Source organism: Lipophrys pholis (genome assembly GCF_963383615.2).
Source record: "Lipophrys pholis genome assembly, chromosome: 17".
Taxonomy (NCBI): domain Eukaryota; kingdom Metazoa; phylum Chordata; class Actinopteri; order Blenniiformes; family Blenniidae; genus Lipophrys; species Lipophrys pholis.
In genome coordinates this window covers 15,630,126-15,653,916 of record NC_137643.1, presented here as the reverse complement: position 1 = coordinate 15,653,916, position 23,791 = coordinate 15,630,126, and the positions used below count along the sequence as shown (strand labels likewise).

General features: G+C 42.7%; 1 protein-coding gene across 2 annotated transcripts; it reads right to left on the bottom strand.

Moving 5' to 3' along the window:
* On the bottom strand, positions 1-22,941 carry angpt2b (angiopoietin 2b). 2 transcript variants are annotated; one of them, XM_080484348.1, is made up of 9 exons: positions 21,981-22,941; positions 15,745-15,900; positions 14,865-14,986; positions 12,484-12,716; positions 12,013-12,137; positions 8,305-8,406; positions 4,608-4,774; positions 1,774-1,904; positions 1-1,554 (listed from the first exon to the last, which is right to left on the bottom strand). In XM_080484348.1, exons 1-9 carry the CDS (start codon positions 22,296-22,298, stop codon positions 1,394-1,396), a joined length of 1,515 nt encoding a protein of 504 aa, XP_080340474.1. In that variant the 5' UTR covers positions 22,299-22,941; the 3' UTR covers positions 1-1,393. The 2 variants fall into 2 exon arrangements, with proteins under 2 accessions (XP_080340474.1, XP_080340475.1); XM_080484349.1 differs by lacking the exon at positions 15,745-15,900 and having other exon boundaries at positions 21,981-22,418.
* Positions 22,942-23,791: the final 850 nt, after the last annotated feature.

Here is a 23,791-nt window from a genome sequence, read left to right as displayed (position 1 = left end):
GGAAAGCACAAAAACAAGGATTTTTATTTATTTTTTGTATGTGAACGTAAAAGTGTTGTCTGGACATGACTTTCAAATAAAACAAGTATTCTCCCGAAAGAAAAGGCTACACCGGGGTGTGAAACAGCTGTCTTGCATACACCACAAGTCTGAGCTAAAAAGGTTCATATAGTCAGATGAGTTTAACCCCTGGGGGTGTCAAACATATGGCCCATTGATCAGAACAGGCCCATCTGAGGGGTCCAATCTAGATAAGCTTGCATCACCTGCAAGTATTTAGATGGTTTGTTTTTTTTGTTTCCTCTTCATGAGCCATTTTCTTTAAAGGTGCAACTTATCTTCCAGTGTGACTTGTAGTCTTGGAAATACAGTATTTTAGTCAGAGTAGCAGAATTTCTTAGGTCATTATGTCACTAATCCAGTCCAGTTGAGATCAGATACGAGAACCCCCCCCCCCCCCCCGCTTTTTAAAAGCGCTTTAAACCCTGTACTTACCTCATCATTTGTCAGTCTCTCACTCTGATGAAGATTTCATGGTTAAGGAGAATTAATCTGCTCCTCCTTCTCAGTTGCGCTGATATCATCATTTTGTGTCTGCAACGCCTCAACTCATTTTCATCAAAAAACTTCACTACTTCCTTGTGAAACATATACAACAATATAATGACGCACCACTGAACTGTCTTACTTCTGTCTCTTTTGATAATTTTCCAGCTGGCAGCTACATAAACATAATGCTCACCAGATCGTCATGCTCAGTCGTCACGGAAACGTTGGTGTGGCGTTTGAACCAGAGTGGTTAAAATACATGTGAACACAATCCGTGCTAATTGCAATGTCTCAATTTTACTTTTTTGGTCCCATCAAATAATTCAGTTTAATATTAAATGACAATGTACACATTTTAAACTTGTTACTTTTCTGCTGTGCTGTACACATTAATATTTAAAACTGATTGACATCGTATCGACATAGTATGGTTTTAGGAATATTGTTTGTACTGGAATGTCGGTTTATAAAGTGATTTCAGTTTTGAGTCGTGTGCCTGCACAATTTCAGGTTTGTGTTGTGTTTTCGAGCAGAGCTCATATCCTCCGCCTCCTTCCTCCTGCAACGGAACAATCCTTATTAATATATAGCCTGGGTACCTTTGCGAATTTACTGGGTGAGTGTATTTCCTCATTCAGGAATTCAATGAAACCACAGTCATTTGCTGAGAGTCTGAATATGTCTTTGGGCAACTACTAACGCATCCCTCCAACATGTCCAGAAGCTGTGAAACAACAGTCTTCTTAGATGTTTCCTCGCCAAAATTCTCCCATTTCCTGGTTTTCGTTCATTTTATTACTTTGCAGTGACATCCATTTCATAGTCTGACATCGAGGGCGAGCCATCAGAAGTTAGCAGGGCGCACCATCATGGTGGCCATGGTAGCCATGAGATTTGGACCCTTCCAGTAGTACCACTTAATACCGTTGTAGCGAACCACACTGGACGAGGCGGGGTAATATATGCCGTTCAGGTTGGACGGACCACAAGCGTCAAACCACCATCCTGCGGAGGAAGTGTGCAAAAGAGTTTAAAAAAGAAGAAGTCAGAATTCATGAAATGTAACACCCAAACGTGCAGTAACTTTATATTGGTGCAGAGGGAAAATGAAATTTCGGGACATTTACAAGAGAGGAGTGGATAGAGATGTTTAACAGGATGGGTTATAAGAAAAGACGAATTGCAGCGGGGGAGGATGAGGAGCAGCGGTCGGACTCGGTGTACCTCCCGACGCGAGCTGTGCACACTTGCAGGTGCAGCGGTCATTGTCTCTGTCCTTGGTGCTGAACTGGCTGCCACTGTGGGTGAGGCTGCTGGTCCGTCCAGCTGTGCCACTGAAGCCCTCGGCATGCAGGCTGCAGTTCATAGGGTGGCGAGAGAGAGAGCGAGAGTGTGGAGTTCGAGAGAAAAGCTCAGCCGCAGGCACCGCTATTTATTATTTACAGCCGCGTTGGGCAACTTGTTGGCAAGTTGCAAATGGCAGTGAGTGAATGCTGCCTGAAAACAACTCAACATCTCTAAAATCTTCGAATAACATGTGGGTTAACTGAACACAGTATGTTCATGTTTACAAAACTGCCTTGTCTGTTCTGTAATCCGGTGGGGTACCGAATGCACGAGGCTCGTCGAGGCATGCATTCTGCTTTTACCTCTCACTTTTAATTTTTCCCTCTTTATTTGATTTGTCAGCGCCAAGGGGCACATCTGACTTTACAAATTCATTTTGGCAAACAAAGCAAATGGCAGCATCTTAAATAGGGCACAATCCAGTGCTCCTCTCTTTTTCAGCTCCTTTTAGTCACTTAGAATAGGCGGTGCGGGGGGGTAGTTTTTATGGATAAAACTTTTGTCTAGTGCTGTATCAAATTCAAATGACTTTGCATGTATAACTTCAGAACAATTAGATGAGAAATCAACTAAAATTATAATGTTGCACTCACATGAACGCCTAAAGGATATCATAGCCTTTTTAGTATGTATACAATATAATGGCTGCTCACCGGTTCTCATAGCTAGACTTCCATACAAAAAATTTTTTCTGAAGAACTGTGCTTTGTGGAAACAGCCCCTGAAAGAAATCTTTATAAATTGAATTGCTCAATTATTTTCATACAGCAGACCCAACAATAGTGTCTGTTTGTGTGTGTGTGTGTGTGTGTCAGCACTGGTTGGAGTCGAGTGGCCTGAGGAGGTCAGTCGTGCTGTCTGGCCTCTCCTCTGCCCTGTCATTCTGTCTAGTTAGTGCCACACTCTCCCCTCAGTTATGTGACCCTCCTCCTCCCCCTTTAGCCCGGGGGGCACGCCGGCTGTGATGACTAAATGAAGAGTCCTCCTCCTGAATTTGTAAGTTCACAGAGCACTACAACACATTATGAAGGGAGGCAAGAGGGAGAGCTGAAAATGACAGCGATGCAGGGGACGGGAGTCGCAACAGAAATAGCAACGGGGGGGGGGCATAAATGGGTGTTTCATAAGGCAACTTAATTTTTTTGCTCATGATGGATCGGCGATGTGAGGAAAATTTGAAATTATTAAGTTAGACAGGAAGGCGACCGCAGGCCACGGGATATCCTAATGGAGGGATTGAGGGTGCCAGCTTCTCAAACTCCTCAAGCTATTCGCCTTGGCTGTGACTTCCAGATGTGTTTATTCAGCTATCCCATTAATACCACAGACCACAAGCTAACCGGTGTCAAGGTGACTTGTCTTCTTCTGTTGTTATTGCATGTTCTCAAGACAAAGATATAGTTACATTGGAAGAATTTCCATTACTCTCAACTGTAAGAGCTACTATTCTTGGCTACCTCAGAGGAGAAGGTGGTCTGTCATGTGGATGATTAATGCATGAGTCTTATTACTGAGTTTAGTGTGAAGACCCTCGAGTTCCTCGGGGGACTGTGCTGGATGCAGTTGAGGATGAGAATTGTTCGGGTGGACCAGCTGATCCGATTTGGGAGCTACAATAAAAAAAAAATCCACAGACTCGGGCGGCGTCTCCACTTCTTCACACTGAGTCTGCTTCATATTGAACTAGTTAGGAAGAACATGATCTCAGATGTAGCTACAGAAGAGTTATATTCACTCAGGTGCTTCACCACACACAGTGTAGCCTCCAGCCAGATTGTGAACTGTTGTTTTATTGCTCAATTTTTTTTATTTTTTTGGGGGGGGGGGGGGGGGGGGGGGGCTGCACTATTATCTTGGAACATGTTATTATGATTTGTCATCAGTTTTTCAGCACTTTTCTAAAACAAGCTCAGATTCCAATGATTTTATATGAAATCTAACCTGAACTGTCTTGGTTTCTATTTTATCTCTGACTTGTTTTGGAGGAAGCGTGGCTTCAGCACACCCACACATAATCTTGTTAGTGATTGCAGGGTTACCGGGGGGGGAGCTTTGTTTGAGTTGTCAGTTTCTGGCAGGGGCAGGTATTTGCAGAGCATTCCTGTTATACTCCGGTGGATGTGGCTCCCCTTGGGGAATTTCAGGGGGCAGCGGTAGCCACAGTGATGGGAAAAGAAAAATGGAGGCAGGCAAAAGCGGCTGCGTGCCCTCCACTTAGCTCATCTTGAATGACATTCTTAAAAATGGTCCAAGTGGTGCCTTAACTTCAGCCCCTAAGGATAAGAAAGCTTAGAAAACGAGAAAATAGAGGGGAATTTGAACTGGTGATAACAGTTTCTAATCTGAGACTCTTACATCCAGAGGGAAGGTACCGACAGAGAGGGTGTTACTGCATTGCAATTATGCCTTTTACAATAGAAGGCTCTTAATAAAACACTTAGACTGAGTTCTGAAATAAAGCACCTTCATTATAGTCCTATTCATGTCACATTTCGGAGAAATTGAAAGAATAAAATTTTAAACCTGAGTGCATAATAAGTGTTTTACTTTGGGGTGCTGTCATATCTTGTCCTGTCGTGTGGAAATTACAAAACACTCTTTGTAACTGGATGATTTATTAATTCAAACAGGGAGCTGTGATGTGAAAATACACTCGGAGCCTGAATAAATATCCATTTATACGCTGAAGATATTTGATGCCGTTGCGTTACCTGTAGTTGTTGTCCTCCCCGTCGATGTAGAAGCGGTCGTATTGTGAGAAGGCTTCATTCCCCTCTCTGTCTCTTAGCTGGACGTGCAGGCTGTATTCCTGGGAGCTGGTCAGCTTGTGGATGATATCATTCCCCAGCCAGTGCTCCCCTGATGGCTCTCCAAAGCCCTGGATTAGACACAAAGACGGGGAAACAATAGCTGAGGAGAATATTCTAACAAGGGGGATGATTTTACCAGCGACCTGCCAAGTGTTTTGGGGAGTTAATATGAAAGTGGACCTCAATTTAAGAAGTCACATTTATCATTCTGATGGGTTAAGACAGTTCACTGAGTTGAGGAAGTGAAACACTCCACTCCCAAAGCTGAGGTCTATTCAATGGAGACTTTAATTTATCCCAGTATCCTACCACGGCTCCACCAGGACCTGCAACACTTCCATAAATTGAAAGCTGAAATAACAGCTGGTTCTGTGAACTGATCCCACTTCTGAAGTGAACGGGAACATTAGTTTCCTTTCTCCTTTCTGGCAACGGTAAGCAAATATGATCATTAGTGTTAAGCTCAACACTCAGTTGTGTGAAAATGGACACACATGCATCGGCCAACTTTTGATCCTCCTTGAAACCTCCTAATAATGAAGGTGTTTTTGTTCAAAAAACCACCACAACACAGTTAAGTATGAAGTTATTGAGCAAGAGAAGCATGTATTATCTGTAGAAAATGTAACAACCAAAAACCCTCAAAAACCAAGATTGTATATTTTAGCAGAACTGACCTTGCATTGACATTTAATTACTATAAACCATCCTCCAACATCAGATGAACTTTTTTTGACGACTCCACCATGTAAAGTACCTTCAGATGCCAGATTTAAAGGTCTTCCTTCCTTACAGTCCCCTGTCACCTTACTTAACTGTTCAAATCTGGACTGAGTAGCCATTTTCCTGTTGGGAATTCTTTTTCACTTGGTTGTTGCTCTGTTGAGTTCTTGTTGAAATGGTGAAGGATTTGTTGTTATCCAGTGACTCAAAGTTTCCCATCACTCTTGCACATTTGTATTTCCACACTTTGTGTCGTGTTCTTTAAACAAATTGTCTCTGGGCGACCAGAAACATTTATCAAAAGCACGGGTTTGTGTTTCTCCCATATTTTTCACGTTTCATATGTTTATATGGAGCGGAATGGTTTTCATTCATGAAAGTGTCGGTTATTTTTTACTCTTTCCTGGGGATTGTGCACTACGCATCGAGCAGAATACACTGTGCATTAACCAAATGTACCAAATCTAATCTGGAAAAATGTATTGTGATTTATGGTGAGATCGGTGAATTTGTGAACTCGAAATCAAGTTTGCGGACCGCAGTCTATATTTAAGAGAGATTTTAGTTTTGGCTATTTAAGGAGACAAGCGGGCAAATCATAACAGATGCAGATGCCTCCACACAGCTAATGGTTTGATGAGACTAAAACCAATGCCATATGTTCCCTAGTTTCAGGATGTTAACTAGAATGAATGCCTATTGGTAGAATTTGAGCCAGTAAACATGATTGCAGAAATGACTCTCTACCCACCTATATGAAACACAAAATATGCCATCATTACAATCTCCATGTGCCCAATTGTTCTCCATAAAATCATTGTGAAGCAGCCCTTCCCTACTGCCAGTTTCTGATGTCTTATATCGCATTGTGTAATGCTGAGTCGAAAGTAGGAGTGCTTGTTTTTGATGCAGCCAATGTCTCTGCAGGGAAAATGTGGCAGGGCTATTGTGATTTAACAATGTGATCACAGAGAGGAGTGAATGGGGAATGTGTTTAAAATACGATTAAACATGCAGCTCTGCAGAGACCTAATGGGATCAATTTATATTATGCCTGATATCATCTAATGAGGGATACATCTTCTTGACCTTTCTGCTGCAGGCGAGGAAGCAAGGAATCACTCGGCAGCTGCTCCAAGACAGTAAAGGAAGGTTGTGTTTTCAAGCTCAGTTTCTGTACCTTTAATAAACACAGACCGTAGTAAATTGGTCTCATTTACTGACTTGGAAGGGGATTAAAAACATGCAGCCGTTGTGTTCATATGTGTATTTTATCTTGAGTCGTAATTAGCATGTGGTAGACTTCAAACACATAGTTCCTTATGATTTGTCATTGCTGAAAAAAAGTATTGTGAGATATTTAACTTGTTTTGTGTTTCCTGCGTGTGTCAATACCAGATATGACTAGGTGCAGATGACTTGACGATGTATGACTGGAATTCAGGGTGCTCAGCTGTCAGGATGCACCCACTTGACCGCCTTGCGCTGACTTAGTAATCCAGTGGCGTTCTCAGCCTAATGGCGCCGCTGGTTCGAGACCAGCCTGAGCTGAAATGCATTTAAAGAATTTCCCCTGGGGTTAATAAAGTGTTTCGATTCTATTTGTCAAAAAACTTTCCTCATTAGGACTAATCATTTGTATTTCAGAGGCAGAAGAATCTAAATCTCCAGGGATAATTTCTTTTCTTCCCCTTGAAACAAAACATTTTCTCCAAGCGTACCTTCGGATTCATGACCAGTTTTGTCTCGCTGTCACGGTCTCTGTTTGTTATTGGTGAGAACAAATATATAGTGACACTAGTGGAGCATTTATCATCCGATCAGCAGGCCCGTCTGCGACATTTGATCAACCCTTGCCACAGAATGTGAGAATATGAAGAGTGGACCAGTGCACTGAAGCATTCTAGTCCATATGTTATCTGCCATCTACAGGCCCCTGTGCTCCCACGCCCCAACTGGAGCCAAATATTTATCATCCACTTGAAAAAATATTGTCCTTGAAAGACTTTTTTTTTTTCAAGCTTTTTGGTGTGAGCGTCTGTGTGTGTGGGTGTGTGTGGAGGCGTGTGCCTCTGTCTCTCATTGTCCCTCTTTTCTGTTTGCAGTCACATAGTCCCCTCTGCATTTTGTTTCCAAACCAAGTCGTGGCAATTGATTTTCTGGCGTGGGTGAGAGACGAATTGCTACTCTGCTCAATCAAAAACCCAAACCAGCCTTCCTCATTTGTTCTGTGTGTAATTTGGGAGTCAAAAAGGTTTGCAAGCGTTGTTTATTTCTCAGTTTTTTCGCTCCCACAAACAGAGTATTGCTTCTACTGAGAAAACTTGTGATGAGATTTTTAAAAAGTGTTATTTAAATTCCAAACAAAACATAAGCCAAAGGTGTTGAAGCATGCTGGATGCGAGCGGAGTGCTGAGGCGTCTTCATCATCTCTTGTGTACAATTGTATTATATCCTGTTTTGTTTTGAGGGCTCGCTTGCGGAAGATACTATTACTGTCATTATTTTGGAGAAAAGCTATTATATCTTGAGGATGGATACAGGGAGTAGTGCAATGTGAGTCATTGAGGTACATGACTGCGGTTGTGCATAATTGTGTGTATTTGGGTGCGTGGGAGTGTGCTCGGGGGGGTGAGAGGGAGCCAGAGCAGGTGCAATAACATGGGGTGGTGATAGAGAACAAGAGGGCAGCCAAATACAACAACCGCAGGTCACCTGGGATCACAGGCAGGCCGGTCTCCCACGCCTCCCTGTGCCAAACCACCCGTGGACAGTTATTGAAACCTCCTGTCCTGTCCAGCCCCGCAGTACTGATCCATGCAACCTATTCTGATGTGACGTTCCACCACGAAACCCAGTGTGGTGCAGGACGTACCATCTTGTATTCCCTCCACCCGCGGTGAAAGTCGACGGAGCCGTTTCCGCGGTGCTGCAGCACCGTCCACCCGCCGCCGCTGGTCTTCATGTCGCAGAACACCTGGAAACAGAGGACATCCGTAAACAAAACTTTTTACTCCTCAGGGCCGGGTGACAAAAATCAATATGCCACGAGTACAGCGGGTGTATCAAAAAGACAATGTACTCACTAGCAGGTTTCAGAGTACACACAAAGTGCCGACTGATTGCAGTATAAACCCCCCAAGGGTCGGCTAACTCAATTCACCACCTGTCTCCTCCTGACGCCTCTCTAACTCGCAAAACAAATACACTGTTTCCTTGTCCGACTTTAAGCTGCACACCACTCGACAGCGCCCTATATGTCCATTGCATTGACTTACATTCATTTCTAGCCCACCAACAACTCTTAACCTGAACATTTTACATTTGCCCTAATAGTACTTGCTTTTTTTTCTTCCTATAAGATATTTTAAAGGGCCCTTAACCATAATGTATTCATGTACACACAGACTTACCTCTGTTTTCATCACTCAAAAATAATTTACATTGACTTCCGGCAGAATTTGTTTCGTCTTTATCATAATGACCGTTTGCCAAATTACAACCTTTGTCCTTCAATAACTCCTATTCTAATCTTAAAAGAGGTATTCGTCTCAGAATGATTTTTATGCCTATATTTTAAGCAAGTACTCGTAAAAATAAAAGTGTTAATCCATTCAGATGCTCACAGGATAGGTAAAACAGAAGCTTCCACACATTATGCTTACTTTATTTTCTGCATATTTACTTGAAATCCAGCTGAAACTAACACTTTACCCTAATTGTTACCTCGGTCAAACTTTGAAACATGTCCTCATGTAATATTTTTGCTAATAGTGATTTGATTTTAGTCCCTTCATTGTTTCCAATCTCTAATATTACAAGTGCGTATAACAGGTATAGGTCCTCTTAACAGTAATACATACTAACCCTCTCTTGTTTCTGTTTCCTAATCCAGAATTGTTGGTATGTATGGCTGTGTATTCATAAATCATCGAGAAAAAAAAAAAAACCCTTCATTCTTTGGCATTCAAACTGAATGTATGTTTTTAATACAATGGAAGAATGTTTTACATCGAACAGTTTATATCACATGATCCTCAAGCAATCACTTCGGATTTGATGTGGAGTCTCCTTTCAAACCACATAGTGAATGTTTGGTATTGTCCACCGGCAGCTGGGAAAACTATCTGGACTTTTAGCAGCTAAATGCACACCACTGTTGATATTTTGATTTTAAGACACCTTAATCTCTCATTGAGGGCATTCAGCCATTCGTTTCCTGCTGTGCTGTTTTACAGCAAAGTATAATTAGCGTCACGTATAGATAAATATAATGTGATTGAACATGTTTGAAACGCCCACCTATAAAGTGAATTAACATGAAATGACATAAGGAACTAAAACACCTGATACAATTTCTGTTTTCTTTTCTTAATTTTTTTTTTTTTGAAGGATGTCTTGAAAGCTTGATAAATATAGGGAGAACCCTGAACTTCAGGGTGTAATGCGATGATATGACCCAGGTGGGGAGGAAAAGCTAACATCTCAGCATGTTCTCTCATCCCCTGAGGGGGGTTGAGTAGGAGGCTTCTGAGTATTTGGTTACACAGTCTGTTTTTTTGGGGTTTTTTCCCCTTCCTTGGCTGCACATTTTGTCATATGTAGATCGGTTTGGACGAACAAAAAGGAACAAATCCTGACTCATCTAGTGACAGGTTTTGAAATCTAGACTTGTTAGGGGACTTGTTTTAAGACATCAATGGTGTTAAAGTGGCTCCAGTCTCCTTACGGTTCATAATTAAATGATTAGGCGTTTCCTTTCCGTTGAGTTTGAGCATAGGTCGCCCATGTTCTTGCACATTATTTCTGAAAAACCTGCTCAATGTTGTCGCCTCAGATGTCAATATTGTTTCTCGTGCATGGAACACTGCTTTCACAACCTTGAATCTGAATGCGGCATGATAAAACAGAATCTGCATAAGTTGGTGGCTTCAATGTTATCATCCAAATAACATGTTATTGTGTCAAGAAAAATGGTGTATAGATGCCGAGTTTCTCTTGTTATCGCAAAGGGCCTTTTTTTCCAGTCACAAACTAAACAGGACTTTTCAGCACTTTCCTCGAAAAGCAAAGCTAAATCAAGGTCAAAAGGCACTGATTTCTTTTTTTTTCTTTTTTTTTTTTGTCCTACCAAAACAAAACAGACTAGCAATATGCTGTGATTATCCTCTGGCGCATTGAGCCAATGTTCTGGCCTTAAAGGCATCACACTGAATACAAAAACAGGCTCTCAAAATAGAAGTTCTCAATTTGAGCCATTTTCTAAACGCGTGGTTATTCAGACCAGATGCACACTTAAGGCTCTAAATTCACTTATTAGAAAGAAATGGCAGTATTACAGTGTAGAAACATTGCAATAAAATGCAAACAATGTGGAAATTATTTTGACCTTTAAAATGGACGGAACTCAAGAATACTAGAATTCTCATAGAGATTTGAGGCGGTAATATATATATATATCTACCCTGTGTATTACAACAAAACCTCTAATGTGTTTAACTTGATGAGCGCTGTGCTTTTGTGCTCTCCAAAATATCCATAACAGAGATATGAAAAAATTTAAAAGAAGCTGATTCTAGCAAAGAATTATTTGCTGGGTAATCATCATCATCATCGCCATTATTACCCACAGAGTGTGAGCGAGACAGATGTATGGGCTGTATGTGCAGCCAGTATCTGCACCAAGCACACATGCCTTTTGTCTCTGATCCAAGTGAGAAAAAAAAAAAAAACGCTCTCTGCTTAGAAAATGGGGCAATTTGTATCTGCCCCACTTTCATGCAGCCACCCGGCTTGCGAGCCACATCGGAATTAGATGGCAAAGATTGAAAGCAGCTATGATTGGGGGTGCACTAACTTGTATCGGTGGAAACGTACGTTGGCCCCAGTTGGCAAGTGACACATGGCACCAGTGCCTAACACCTGGCTGCCTTGCCCATAGGAAATGAAGAACAGAGGCAATAGGAGACAGTGCCAACAGCAAACTAGACTGAAAGTAATGAATAACAGAAAACTGTTTCACTGTTATCTAAGAGCAACGACCCTGGCCAGGAAGGCTCGAAGCGACTCAAAGGAGGGCCCGGCTCCTGGTGTGTGCCATGTCTCATTTGCAAATGCTGCACATTTGACATCGGTGGTGGCGCTGCCTAAGCTTTTCTGACTTTGCATTTAGCAGCACACATTCAATCATCATGAAGCTCACAGGGCCAAATGCTTGAGCTGTTTATTATTTTAGCTTTTAGTAACACAGCATGGCATCTCCATCAACCTCTCCACCAAAGCCCCAACAAATTACCATGACATCAGAGCAGTTGGTCCTTCCAATATTTATTGCAGCACACAAAATAATAAGCCCGCCGAATTTCATTGTTGCGCATGTGTGTGAGTGTGTGTGAGATCTTACACGGTCTGGGAAAAGCCTGTAAAGTTGATACAAGAGAAACTGATTCTATTGTTAAATAGTGGTCGACAAATAAACGAAGTGTCTCACAAAAAGGAAAAAAAACCGCAAAAACCAATTCACGTCGGACTCAGTTTGGTGATATTTACGAGAAAAGGCCAACAGTCTTTAAAGGCGCACTACCTTGACAGTCTGGGTGGAGTTGTGAGGACGTATGCTGTAGATTCCACTCTCTTTCACTCCGGCTCGCAGGATCTCCGCACAGTCCCTGTAACTAAGTGGCTCCTTCTTGGGTGTACTGGAGATTTCTGCAAGAACATAAAAGGGTGTGTTTACAGATGGCAACCTTATGGGCTCCCAACCCCATGTGTGAAATGTGTTGCAGTGTTCGGCGTTACGCCCCGGGTGTCTGCAGTGTAAGCATGTATGTAGCGGGTCTGGGAATTAAATGACAACCTCCTCGAGGCTATGTTTGTTCTTGCAGTCTGCCTTTTGCTTGAATACAATCCCTTTGTGTTTCTTATTGATGTAACAGTACTGTCTTATGTAAACTTGTGTCTTTTGTTCAAAATAACCAGATTTGACAGTACAATTTTTTTGGGGGGGGGGGGGGGGGGGGGGGGGGGCAAACACAATAAACTTACAGAGCCTCACCATTGCAGTGACTGACCACAGCCAACAGCTGCTGCACAGTGTCTGTGAGCACGGCCTGCTGTCTCTGCAGCAAGGTGCTGTTGAGAGTGGAGCTGCCCAGTTCACCCTGGAGCTGGCTGACCAGTTCACTCTGCTTCCCCAGAAGGTCTTGAAGCTGCTGTTTTTCACTCTGCAGGCCCTGCAACTCCTTCCCATACCGAGCCTCTAGAGCCAGGAGTCTCTGTTCCAAAAAGCTGTCAACAACAAGCAAAGACAAACAAAAAAGACCTTTCCTCTTTAGTGCAGTTGACAGTTGAGAATTAAAAGAAAACAAAAGCATTGTAAAATGCAAATTTTGAATCTTTTTTTCTTTTTGGGGGAGCGGTTACAGGATAAGAAATAGCGGCTGCAGGTGCAGAATCATCCATTCAGCATTTAGTGTTCGCAGTGGAGGTTGCAGAAACGTGCACATCCACACAAATATGATTAATAGACATGGGCGCAACAGTCTCATTGGGCGAACATCATATAAACACCTGTACCACGGCACCACTCACAGATGGGCCTGCATGCTCAGCCGCTCCATCATCACCGTGACGCAACAACCTGACTGTGTGTGTGCGTGCGCCTGCACAAGTGGCACACCCCCACGTCCAAATGAAGATCATAAATCCCCGCAGCTTGATTTTTATGGCTTTGACTAACGACTCTGCAGCAGTTATTTATTGAAACAATCCAGCCACCCAGATTGAACAGGCTACTTCTGAGCACGACGAGCACACAGCCACTAAACTAAAGATGGCTCCTTGTTCGCCCACACTTCAGGTGGCGGCTCAGTATGTGGCCTCCATAGAAAGAATCATATCATTTCAATTTCATATTTACTTTGTGGGGAAACACTTGATAAAAGTGGCAAAGCAAACTAACAAATTGTTCCCTATTGCGTGTGTTTGTTTTTGGGTTTTTTTTTACTTTGGAGAACAGTCAATGAGTTGACAGAACAAATGCAGCATTTGAGATCACATTACATCCTGGAACATTAAATCTTTGTGCCTGTGGTACTGTGCTATTTATTGTCATTGTATCAAGTATTTTGCTGTTCGTCTGCTCTCGCTCTCTCCGCAGTGTGCTCAGCTTCCTGCCAATCGTATTTAACATGTAATCCTTATGAAAACAAACAAGTCGCTCTGCCCCTTTTTTTTTTTTTAAGGCTTGGCAGCCAATCAAAAAACTGGCTCCATGCCCTCGAGGCACAGCAGCAGTCGCCTCCCACAACCCCTATAGTGCCTATTTCCCTCTCATCTCACGGCCTCGGTAGCGGCTGCTACGTTCCTAATGTCACGCGTCCAGTCTGGAAGTATATCCTTGTTAGCATATATTTATTTATTTACACGCCAGTCCCTTGCCGCCTCCTCGAAGGGAGGACTCACCGGGCAGAGTGGGGCCCGATCGGGACAGATGTGTAACAGGTGTTAATGCTGAGCCACTGCATGTGCTCTCTGTTGACCATGCTGACAGATGGAACCATAAACAACCAGATACAGAGAGGAAGAGAGAGGGAGAGAAAAAAAAAAAAAAAAAAACCTTTTTACTTTTTTTTCCAACACCAAACAGAGCCCAGTCCTTAACCCTCCCCTATAGCCTCTATTTGACCCCGTGTTCCTCGAGAGAAGAATGGGAAACCCCTCCTAACGCACTCTGCCCAGTCGACTGGCAAACACACACACGGGCCCTCACAATACACATTATTTCATCATTAAATGCCCTGTTGTTTTAATCTGCTGAGGTCATTTGGCATACTATTTTTCAATTATTGTGTCTGATGGGTTACTTTTGTGCATGCACATACACAGCACAATACACTATGAAAAAGTGTTTTTTTGTGTGTTGCCGCTCAGTGTGAAGCAGCGATTTATTTATTTTTTTTATTATTTTCCTGAGAAAGCCACTCTTGTGCATTTTATGTTCCCCACAGCTGCTCCTTTCATTAGTAAAGCAAATGCAGAAAGGGTGAATAAAATGGCACCAACATCGGTAAGTAAAGCCTCTCTAATGAAAATAAAGAGAAGGGGGAAAAAAACCCCAACAACATTAGAGTAGGTGCACTTTTACACAGAATGGTGATTCTGTGAAGTGATGAGCGAAAACAATCACAGCAATAATTGCATGGCAAGATCTTGTGATTTGCAAGACTAACCTTGTGAATAACCTTTACCTTAATCGCTGTTCTCGCACTTAAACTAGCATAATGGATGTGAAAATGAAGTGGCTGCACTTTGTTGGAAGTCCCTCCGACAGTTACACGCTGGAAGTCGTGCGGTGCTCAAAAAAATATACTTACTTGAATGGTCCAATGGTCCTTTGAAGTGTCTGTGTGTGTGCCTCTGTGTGTGTGTTCTTACCTGTTTTTATCACTGAGGCGTGAGATCTCCTGAGTCTGCAGGAGAATGTGTTTCTCCAGCCGGTTAGTGAACAGCGAGTATTCCAGCAGCTGTATCTCCAGGCGGCTTGTCTGGTTTAAGACCTACGGATCAATAAAAACCAAAGAATAATCATCTTCGTGAGCGCAGATGAAAGGATAGATAAGACTTAGGAGAAATATTAAAAAGTGGCGGGAATAAAAAAAAAAAAAAAGGATGTCCACCAGATGAATTCATAAAAGGCCCCTTGGGGAGGAACGGTGTCGTGCAGCACATCACATAACACATAATTCGCCTCCTTTGATCCTCCTAATTAAAACTGGATGATTCCATCCACACCTGTGACATGTTTTCAAGTCAGCGATTCAACAAAGGCTTAAACAAAGCAGCTTGGATATTTGCACAGGTTGCAGTTTTTTTGTTTCTCCATCGGCTTTGATAAGACGAAAAGAAAGCATGACGGGGCCGGTCTGTAATAACAACTTTGTGGCACGATTGAAGACACGTCTGTGTTGTGCTGCTGAGCTTTATGTTTTAATTGGCTTGTCGTCAGACACCAAGATCCGCTCATTGTGTCAATCAGTCAGTAGAACCAAACACCAGCTGTTTTGGAAGCGCTCACTGCCACCTTTTGGGGCACGGCTTCTCAGCGGGATCCACCAAAATTATATTTGATTAGCGATTCCTGTGTGTGTGGTTTCATAACAAAAGACAAACAACAGCATCCACGGGTTGCCCAACATGTCAACGACATCCTTTGCAGTGTCGAAACAAAACTATTCTGAAAACGAAAACGCAAAAAAACGATGAGTCTTCAATTTGAAACTTTGCTGTGTAAATGGAGTCCAAGATTGACCCTCACCTGGGTCTCCACGTCGGTCAGTTTGCGAGTCTGCTCCGCTGATTGGCTGAGGAGGTTGGTCCCCATCTCCAACATGGCGGCGGTCTGGGTGTGCACCGCTGTACGCTTTATTTCCTCCATCCCCGAGCGCACGTTCTCCTGGATGAAGTTCTCCAGCTGGAGGGAGAATAGGCAGAGTCGGAGTTGCATTCAGGTCAGTCAGTTTCTCCACCTGCATCGTTGTGGTGATCATATTTTAGCGGCGTCCCCGTGCATTCGCTGACAGCTTGATGCGGTGTGAAAGAGGCAACCTTCAAGTGATCTGTCTTTTTCACCTCAATCTTCTCCGGCACTGTGATAGAGTCACTGAATTTAGTATCCCCGGGACATTTCATGTGTCTCGCCGCGCATTTATCTATCCATCTGCAGGTCCACCTCAGGCAAATACTGGCCGTTGCATTAATAAAATGATGAAATACACAATCATTTCTCTGGGTATTCAGACACAGCAGGGAAAGTATATACTTGGAGTTTGACGTCGTGGAATTCATGTGCAGAACTTCGGGGACAGTCGCCAATGCTGTGTAATCAATCACAAGCCCCGAGAAATAAGCATTAGTAAAAAAAAAAAAACATCAACTGTTACGCCAGGAGTAAAAATAGGACGGCATCCATCTTGTTCCAATAAATGGAATTTCTTATAAAGGTAGTCTGTCTGAGGAATTGCCATCTGGAAGTCAAATCCTGCGTTTCCGGGCCGCAAACAATACGACTCAGTTTGATGTTTAGTGGGCAATGGTCTGTGCCTCTGTAATAACGTGACAGAGAATATCGAACTGCAGGACATTAATATTTATGACTTTTTCCAGGGAGATCAGACTTTGCTCATTAAACCACACAACTGAAAAATGAACTCTCAGGAGCGAGCCGTCAGAATTAGTCTGGTAATGAGTGGCTATCTGCAAGAATCGAAGAGAATGCAAAATCCGACTCCAATTGTCTGTTCTTGGCTTTTGTTTTTATTGTTTCAACAGAAACAAACAATTCAGGGGAAAAAAATTAGGTTATGATAATCATTTGCCACAAGAGATGATGTATTCTGTATTGTTATGTGAGGTTCAAAAATACAGAGTGGTCTAATATAGATGAGGCTGCAATTAAATTGTTCGCCTGCCAGTAATCTTCCTTTCTTTGTCTCTTTGATCCTCTTGAACTTTCTCCATAACTCCCTCTTTAAAAAGTGTCCCCCGCTCTTGCTTTGCAAATCCATCTCTCACATTCTGCTCCATTAGGAAGAGTGAGACAGCAGAAGAAAAAAAAATTAAAAAATCTCTTCATAACAAAGTTTATGAAGCGATTACCAAGCGGATTAAAGCCAAACGCAAAAGAAGAACCAAAGATCCCGGCATCATAATCAGCCTTACACATTCAAGCTGCTATCACCCGCCTGTCCAAAAGCGTTCCTATTACAGCTTTTTGTGCCAGAGCTCAATCCAGAAGTCTTGCTGCACTCCGTCTCCCAGTGCCAATTGCATTAATTGTCTGTCACATGCTTTAGCATGCAGCCAGATAAATCGCTTTGGGGATGTAGCATAATTCCGTTTTACTGTGTATAAGAGGGGCAGAGCAAGGATCAGGCCTGAGAAAATCAGGGCAGTTGCGCCACTTGATATCTTAATTATTCAGCCAATACGTGCATTTCTTCTCGGTCACCACCGCAGGTTGTTAGGGCAAATGATAGCGATGACTGGATGAACATTAGAATGGATTTATGGGCGTGTCAATGCAGCTCGAGTTTTTCCTCCAGAGATACATGAACTCTTTTACCTACTTGCTTAATATTCTTAAACACAGTGGTGGCTGGCGGTAAATTTCTTCATCATTATTTAAAATCAGCCAGTGTTAATTTGATTGAAATACAATGCATTTACAAACCACATTACAACAATCTAGCATTTTAGAATGCTTTGAAAGAAACCCCAAAGAGAATTTCAAAATAAACTGTGTACTTGTTTACCAAACAAGTACACATTTGCAAAAGTCTGAATACATTTCTGTTTGCTTTGAAAAATAACTACAATGGCCAAAGTTGAACCTGACATGTAACTTTTCAGCCACATTTCTCCTTTCAAATGGTCCTTTAGAAGAGATGTAACAGAGTCAATCATCAGGGGATCACAGCTTGTTATCTTCATCTCAACATCTCGTAGAAACACGAGAACAAACCAGAGCTGACTTTAAGCCAATCAGCAGAGCGAGGGGTGCCCTCTATTGGATCAGCTGCCACTGTTAAATGAAATATTAGGATTTCATTTGTTTCTATTTCTTTTTTGGCAACAATACAAAATGTTGCTCATGATGCCATAATGAAATATTCCAAAGCATCTAACTTGGATTTTCTACACTGGATCATTGGCTTGGTGTGAACTAGAAATACTGCTTACAACAAATTCTTCAAAAGATTTATGTAGCCTTTAGAAACAACTGTCATAATCCTGGATCCTGTATTTATCCATATTTAGCCTTCCACTTTATCTGAATGATCAAAGTTGGTGTTGCTGACAGCTGCAGTTTTATTCTGTCCCATCAAATCGAAATTTCAGCTTTTCTTGTTATTTCGCTTTATGAGCAAACGTATCACATTCCTCATCGTCCTTATCTGTACTTTGTGTGAAGCGCTGCCTTGCCAAGGTCAACATCATAACATGCAAAACTCTTAATGGTGAACAGATTGACTTTATACCGGCTTATACCGGCCAGATCTGCTAACTTGTTAGTAGATTTTGTTCTGCAGTGTCATATTAAGGTCCAAAGAAACAAAAAGAATTGAGAATTTGAACATTTTTCCATAGGGTATGTGTGAAGTACACATTCTTCTCAGCCGACCCAACTGCCTGAAAGGCAATCAGGTCACAAATACTAATGTTATGTTATAAACTGAAGCTGTTTGATTTTTATGCAAAAGTGTCATACTGCACGTTTGAAATGATAATTCCTAACAACAAAACGTTTTCTGTCCTTGCAGTTGCACCACTGTAACTTTGCTGCATTAAAGACAATGGGGACAATTGAGTTCATCAATATCAGGTCTTTTGTTTTTTCAATATTTCAAACATTATTATTTAGATTTTTTTTCTGTTCGGTGCAACATTCTTATTCTGGTCAGGGAAATAAATGCATACGTTTGGGATGTTAAACTTCGATTCAGGGATGTTAAACTGTAATTTAGAGACAAAATTCAACGGTGAATTGACCGGACCAGTAAAAATAAATCAACCTACAAATACCAACATCTTTTGAAAGTCTTTCTAGAAAGACATGGAAGCATGGATACAACTTGAAAAAGCCTAATGTTTGATTTAATGGCTTAGAAAAACGTGGAAGTCAAAATGTTTGAAGAAACTGAAGTCAAAAACGCTGACCTCCATGTAAAGGTATTAATTTCTTTTTGTTCCATCCATAAATACAACAAACAAATTCAATATGTGGTTTATTTGACAAATCCATAGGAATTTAGTAATGCTACTGTATGTTTTTCTTCAGCCATGTTGCATGAGATCCTTTTTATTGTCAGGCTGTGTAATTTGTGCACCTTTATGTATCTTTATCATGCTTGTCTTAAACAATTTAAGCTTCACAGTTTGGTTTGATGCAAATGCTACTTTCATTGCTACTTTCTATTCTTTGTTTGTAGCTGCAACAGCGACAATGGCATGAGCTAAGGTAGAAAAGAGAAAACATGCATGAGTTCGACAAAATAAAAATTTAGCATGTGTCAAGTCGAGGGTCTCAAATTTAGCCTGTTGAAGACGGAAAACAGTCGGTACGTCTCGGAACAAGAATGGAGACCCTCTGAATAATGTGACTAATGCGGGGGACATGCTTCAATGTTAGTTTTAATGAAATATTATGGGGCTGAAGAAAAATCAGGTCAACAGGGGTAGCCGAGCTACCTTGATCTCCGTGCAATACATCAGCATTAGCATAATCCGAGCAGCTTCGGAAAAGCACTAACAAAAAGCACGCTCACGTCCCTTTTGCGAAAGCCTCAGGGAAACAGAGAGTGAAAAGGGGGCAAGATTTAGGGTTGTGCTGGTGGTGTGTGTGTGTGTGTGTGGGGGGGGGGGGGGGGGGATAAGTCCAGAGGAAACCCAACACCAGTTTCTTCTTAGATGCACCAGCAAATCAATCCCCGGCATTAATACGACCGTGTTGTGTTCATCCACTTTGTGCTCTCCTCTGTGGAGCCTTCAGTGTGTTCGCTCCTGATGCTGGCTGTGTGGGTGTGTGTTTTATTTCAAGGGGTTTGGTTGGAAGGCTCACAGGCAGGGTCGAGGTGTCCCGGGGGAGCTTGCAGTGGGATCGTGCAAAGTTTCACAGAAACCGCCGACACACACATGCCTGAAGGTCTTTTACATGCACACCCATAAGTCCTCCCAAAACCTATGCAGATAAGGTATAATGAGCTCCACAAGGTGGTGAAAAGCCTTTGCCATCTGGGGTCAAAGGGTACTGTACCAAATCACATAGCTGAAAGAGGCTCCCCGTGGTCATGCTGTGTTTATATGGAAGTCCCACCTACAGTGTAACCATTAATGCATGGCGTTAGCCTGGTGGGGTTTACTTGTTGAAAAGTTGGATCTTTGGTGTTCATTCCAGACGTTCTGTGGAGAAAGTTGGCAACGGACCTAGATGTGTGTGTGTGAGCGGAGTTTTACACTGTAGATGTGTGGGTGATTTAAACAGCATCTCCTTTACAGCCGGTCGTATCACCTCTCCAGTGGAGGTGAGAGTCTACAGTGGGGACGTGCCCGGGAAGACTACTTGTGATTTGTATTCCACAGTTTAGCTTGTGCTTTTCAAACTGTATGCATGAATAATGTACCAGATGCGTGAGGAAACCTGTTGCTGTGCACTTCCTCACTGCCTCTGCATCTTTCTGGCACTCATGTCCACACACACACACACACACACACACACACACACACACACACACACACACACACACACACACACACATGCACACACACTCGGCATCTCATGGGATTCATCACACGGAACCAAGGTCTCTAGTTCATAGACTGAGCAGCAGTGTGCACATTGGGGGATTTGAGTGTATTTGTATGTGTTTCTGACTGCATGTCAGGTGAGCGTGAGCAGGATAGACAAAGATTTTGAGATCAGCTGGTCGATAAGATTCATTCATCATCCCGGCACAGCACAACGGAGCAGATACACCTGACTGAGATGAATTGAGAGGAGCTGTGAGAAGAAAACCAAACAGATATTAAACGTATAAATGAGGGAGAATTTGTGGTGTGTGTGTAGAAAGTGACAGGAGCACAGGAAGAATTTTGGCATTCATGATGCTCCATTTGCAAATCTTGTAATAGATCCAACTTGTTTGATCTCAGTTGGCCAATCCAAACACGCATACTCATAATCAGCATAAGGATTAGAGTACGCCATAAATATTCAGAGATGGATGCAGACAAGAATAGCGAGACGGGTGGGGTGTGGGCGTCACGTCAGTCAGTCAGTCTTTCCCAGACAATGGCTCGACACTGATTCTGCACCCAGATGACCTTAGCAATAGAAACTCTATTGTGAAGCCACTTTTAATCGCATCATTTCATTTCACTCAGTCATAATCTCAACTAGATGGAGCTGGAAAGACCAACTGTTCAGGGAGGAGCGATTCTGAAATGTGTCTCCCACAGATAAAAATGTCATAACCTCATAAACACCACATTATATTTCTGAGTGAGGATTGCACTGAAAACTTTGAAATGACTCTGGCTCATCAAACTGACTTAAAACATGAGTCTGACATGGATCAATTGTTGACTGTATGCGTTTGTCTGTGCTGGTGAAAGGGGGCTCGTTTGGAAGGTTTAACAGTTTTCTACATATTTGGCACAACTTGATATTAGTAAACCTATTTAATCTTGTCTTTCTAGTCTTGCGTGGAACAGTGGGTCCGTGCATACCGGTGTTCTTAAATGTAGACACACACTCAAACAAGGCACTGTCATGCAGCCAGACATGCACACAGCGAGCATCCAGGAAATCCAAGCTAAGCTCTGTACTTATCAATAATGAAAGCTTGTCAACAGATGTTATCGGGCAGTGGGCTTCTCAGACATCCTGCACTTTGTTGTGCAGCGTTTTTGTTTTCAAGGATGCAGGCCAGCATCTAAAAAAGACCATTAGTAGTAAACTGACAGGATGAGTAGGAGGTTGGTTTGTGTTCTTACCTTCTGCAGCCACTGAGTGTTATTCTCCATGGCACTCTCCAGACTCTCCAGCTTCCTCTCCTGCCAGGAAGGCCTTTCCTCCTGGGCCATGCGTTGCTTTGATTGGCTCGTATCCAATTCGGCCTCAGGTGGGGAGTCCCTCTGAAGGGTGTTGGTGACCTGGAAGTCCTTGAGAGGATCACAGTGCTCCACCTCGGGGAGGATGAAGGTGTAGCTGCAGAGGCCGTGCTGCACGTGGTGCTGCTGGCGCTCTGAGCCGACGGCGGTGGCCCACAGGTGAGCCAGGTAGGCGAGGACCAGGGCCAGCAGGCGTCCCATGTCAGGGTTAAAAGAAGAGGGAAAGAGGAGGGAGGGAGGGAGGGAGGAGAGGGAGGAAGGAGCTTAAACCACCTGCAAGAGCTGACTAGTTGTTCATAGGATGTTCTCCTTCTGTCTTGTGTTATATCTCTCAAGACGCTGACTGCATTCCTCCTTGGTTTTCAGTCCAACCCCTGTTGTTCCACCCTCTGTTTTATCGTTTTGTCCTCTTTTGACCAATTCTCCAGCTTGCTGTTGCATCCAGAAGCCTTCTTCAGCCTCGGCTGTACTCCTGCTGTTCTTTCGTGAGTGTGGACAGAAAACACGCACACACAGGAAAAAGGGGATTGTTTTTACTATTGTAACTCCAACACTCAGCCAGCGGGTGCAGCTCAGCCCAGGAAGCCAACAGCAGACCTCCCTCCTGCCACTTATCTCTCTTCTGAAAAGTTGCCTCCCTCGTTGCCGTCGTTTTGAGCGGTTGGGGTCCCGGTGTTGATCCGTAAGAGAGGGGAGAGCAGAGTGGCCTGCTTCAGGATGTCGGCTGAAGCGGTGAAGCTCTTGAAGTGCAGAGAGAGAGAGAGAGAGAAAGAGAGAGAGCGCGAGAGAGAGAGAGACTGAGTGGCACATACCTCTCCACACACACTCCTCCTCACACATAATCAGTCAACCACCCGTCCCTCTTTTACTTTCTCCCTCCCTCTAACCATACTTCTGTTTGCGGGGGTTAGAGGAGGAAGCAACAAAAACACTCACCACTCACCACAAAAGCAAAAACTGGGAACTTTCTCTCCCACAACTTTGTGCTCATGGTCGTTACTCCTGTTCTCACTTTCTTTCCCACTTTGTTTTTCTGATTCAACACAAATTCATTCTGTTTCGCCAAAACATGAAACAACTTCACTCATACTAAGTCAGTATAAATGTAATCTTTTCAATCTGCCTTTTCTTTAGTTGGAAGGTTTGACTGGTTCGTCAGCCATTTAGTATAGAATTAGTGAATGCACATTCTAACTGTGAGTCAAGTTTTAAAACCCTTCATTTTTTGTTAGTTAAACTCTCCAAAATAATTACAGTGTCTTTCTACTATTCAAGATGAAATCTTACAGATTTAAAGTCTTGCTCAGGAGAGGCTCCAAAGTCTCAAGCAAGCGTTGAACAGGTTGGTCGTTTTTGCTGTAACATGTGAGACAATACGAAAACAAAAATTCAACCTTGTTTTTCCATCGAAAAAGTGGAAGCAAATTATTCATGTTAGATCAGTCATGTTCATTGGAGAGGGCAGGTCCAGACAAAGTGATAACTATAATTAGTTAATAGCAGCTCACAGTTGGTTAGGACATCGATGATGTGCCACTGCAGCTCGAGGAGATGTTTAATGCAGTTTCTTTTACTTGTTTATTTGCATATCTACAGTATTTTGTACTGGAGAGGTTGGACGATTGTAGATTGTGGAGATTATACAGCAAAAGTTATACTGGCTGACTAGTATACTAAAGAAATTTAATTAAATT